Source organism: Mizuhopecten yessoensis, unplaced genomic scaffold (genome assembly GCF_002113885.1).
Source record: "Mizuhopecten yessoensis strain PY_sf001 unplaced genomic scaffold, ASM211388v2 scaffold5885, whole genome shotgun sequence".
Lineage (NCBI taxonomy): Eukaryota > Metazoa > Mollusca > Bivalvia > Pectinida > Pectinidae > Mizuhopecten > Mizuhopecten yessoensis.
In genome coordinates this window covers 2,901-6,249 of record NW_018406272.1, presented here as the reverse complement: position 1 = coordinate 6,249, position 3,349 = coordinate 2,901, and the positions used below count along the sequence as shown (strand labels likewise).

Sequence of the window (3,349 nt, the reverse complement as noted above, 5' to 3'; positions counted from 1 at the left end):
GTAGGCACCATGGCCTCTTTATATGTGTTATCATAGCAGTAGGCAGTGTTATGTGATATGATAAATCTAGTACTATCTTCTGTTGCAGACACTGTCCTGTGGTCTTGTCAAGGGATGAGGAAGGTTTGTTTTTCATTTTATCAATAAAAGGTGAATAGAATGTACTTATATAGTGATGCTTCAATTACTTAACATACATGCCATTTCTGTGAAATGTATTTTTTTTAGTTATGATTGAAACATTGAAAAAAAAGTTATGCTGTATACCTCGCCGACAATAATTCATGATCTAACAAAAAAGACAATCAACTTTCAACCACTGATAACATATGAGTTTTATTGATAATCATACTAGACCAATATTCACTATTGGAATGCGGAAAAATACTGGCAACTATCACAGATTCAAGCCATTTATAAATATAAGCAACAATAAACAACCGGAATATAAAATCGAACCTCACAAGTCCGGAATTCGATAAGCCGGTAATTTCATTCCCGGAGCTCATCTCAATAGGAAAACAGATTTTCCGGACCGATTTCATATAATTTCATTCAGGAAACTGTAGTTGGGCAAATTGTTTTCCGCATGCATATATTGAAAAAACGGTATCAAATCGAATGACAACTCCTGTTTCAATAATTAAAAAGTATTTTCTAATTATTTCAGGAAAATGAAATATCCGGACTAACGAGTTTCATAATGTTCAGGTTTCATGTAATACATGTACAATAACAAGTGCTGGGGGAAATACAGATCAATTTGTATATAGTTAGTTCATTCCAAAATATACTCTTCACAAATAACTAGCTTTCATCAGACCACAAGATATGTCAGATCTAACTACTTTGTTAAACTCAATGTCGTTTACGGCCGAGTACAACATATTGGTATTGCTGATTTTTGTCAACAACACCTGAGATTCATTCTCTAAGATAGCATAGCATCTCAAAATCTCGATAATGTCATCACAGGTTTTCTTCGAATTTCATAGGGTAGACCTATAAAAAATAATTCGTTCGAGACCATATTGTTCCTATATTACTTTAATTACATGGTGATCAAAGGCCTACTAGTAGTAAACAGCTCTACCATTCCAAAAGTTTGTTAAATAGCAAGCTTTTTATCCAAAATTCAAGAAAACATTTTTTTTTATCTAAGAAGAGGGTAGGAATTGAAATTGAATCCGTCTATAAAACCGTGCATTATACTAGGGGAATGTTATCAAAACAAGCTAACTCGGGGCGAGTATACTCTGCCAAATATTATTATCACATAAAGTGACGTCAGGATTCGTGGACAATGAAATAGTAGGTCATTTTAATACCTGTTACACAAAACATTTTTACAATCGAGCCTCGCCATTCCTGCAAGATTTTGTTCGGACCTGAAACTAACTGGAAAATGAAACAATTTGGGGAATGTGTCCTAAAATTCCGGCCTGGATACTGGAACAACCGGACTTCAGATGACTGGTAACGAAGGCTCGAATGTTTGACATCTTTTGTAACACTATGCTATAGGCTTGCTATGTTTGAACTATCTAACGACTTTTAAATTAATCAGACTTCACTTGATTAAGATGTTGTTCATTTGACAATAAGGTACTGTTCGTTTCACGACTGCAAATCCTCCTATTAGCCTATGGGCCAAAATCAACTGTAATACCTACGGACACTGGTCACTAACTACCAACACTGTCCGGTTACTCCTTTTTGCCTGTAAGAATAGCGTTGAGTGTGTTGAAGCCGTAACGTTGAGGACAGCGCGTTGTTGCCACATCCTTGCCGGTCAGAGCTCCGTCCACGAGATACACCTTTCCGATCTTCTCCTGAGCCCACGTGATCAGCTTGTCGTTGTTAGGGATGGGTACTCCGGCTGCAATAGCCACGCCTTTAAACACAATCATCCCCATCGGGATGTCCTCCGTCAGGTAACGATTCCCGAAGTCGGGAGCGACGCCGCCATCTACTGTCTTGACTGGATGAACGAGCCCCTTATAGGACTTGTTAGTGGTGATCGCGTGGTAAAGGTCGTGGTCGTCTTGGATATCTTCGTGGTAATACTCAAGATACCATTGATAGATATCTTTGACGTCAGATAGGTCATTGCCTGGACACGCCGCCATGATGGCGTTCCCCACGGCCTTGCACTCGTCACTACAGGCTGTCAACATATCCGCGGTGGCCTGGTCTATACCCTGATAAAACAGTGGTGCTTCAGACACCGGGTTACCGTCCCATGAACCCCATCGGCCATACAAAATGGCAGGATGGACAAACGAGTAGCTCATGATCAGCATCTCTAGAAAGTGTTTGGCAAGGCGGAAGACTGGTTCGGCACCGTGGAGCTTCTGTAGCGTTGACAATGGATCAACGGTCTCTGCCGTACCTTTTATGAGAGAAGCTGCAAGCACAGATTTTGTTCCTAGTACTTCAACTTTCCTACCAAACTCCTTAATACGACACGCCCAGGGAAGAGTTTCAAATGACATCATAGAAACCGCGGCTGCCTTGTCTCCTAAAATATCCCTACATTGGAATTCAAAACCCGCCTGGCTTGGAAGGCCTACGATAAGAGCTGAGTCCTGTACATACGGGGCCATGGCTTGGAAGTAGCCTTCATGTGCAAACGCTGGAACTGTCAGGATCACAACATCCGCCCCAGTGATGGCAACTTGAGGATCCTTGGTAATGACCTTTGGGCGTGACTTGACCTCTGTCTGTGTTCCGTTTTTTTCATTTACAATCACCGTTAGTTCATCAGCCCCTAGAGCTTTTGTCCAACGCTCGGCTTCATCAGCGAACAGCGTCAGGACACGAACTTCGACCCCGTCTCTGGACGCTGCGAGACCTGAGAGGGTGTGGGCGCCATTCCCTCCTCCGCAGACACAAACCTTGAGCGTCATATCTCACGGGATACTTTGTCTGTAACATAGAAAATGTAGGGGGTTTTATGTACATATAAATATAAATAACAGTGGAAAGTGACTACATTATGTGACAGAATCTTAAATTTCTTTGGGACACTTACTATAGCACATTATTTACGGTAGATGTACTGTGAACCAATTTATTTTCATGAGGGATTAATTTACACATAAATTCAAACGGAGATTTATATACAAATTTATATGTTTCGCCAACATTTGTACAGCTGTATGATGCAGTGTAATCCAGTTCTGATATACTGTACCTTTGGTTTTTGTACTTAGTAACAATCTTTTTTAAATTTTAGAATATTAAAAAATCATTTGTATGTGTGTCGCGTCAACATTGGTAAATAATTGCTATCTAGACTGTTATTGTATCATCTCAGTTGCGAATTCAAGTATTCGCCAACAGAAAC

At 40.2% G+C, this 3,349-nt stretch overlaps 1 protein-coding gene across 1 annotated transcript; it reads right to left on the bottom strand.

The window, feature by feature from the left end:
• Positions 1-317: 317 nt before the first annotated feature.
• On the bottom strand, positions 318-2,923 carry LOC110451252 (octopine dehydrogenase). Its single transcript, XM_021499169.1, has one exon. It carries the CDS (start codon positions 2,907-2,909, stop codon positions 1,707-1,709), a length of 1,203 nt encoding a protein of 400 aa, XP_021354844.1. The 5' UTR covers positions 2,910-2,923; the 3' UTR covers positions 318-1,706.
• Positions 2,924-3,349: the final 426 nt, after the last annotated feature.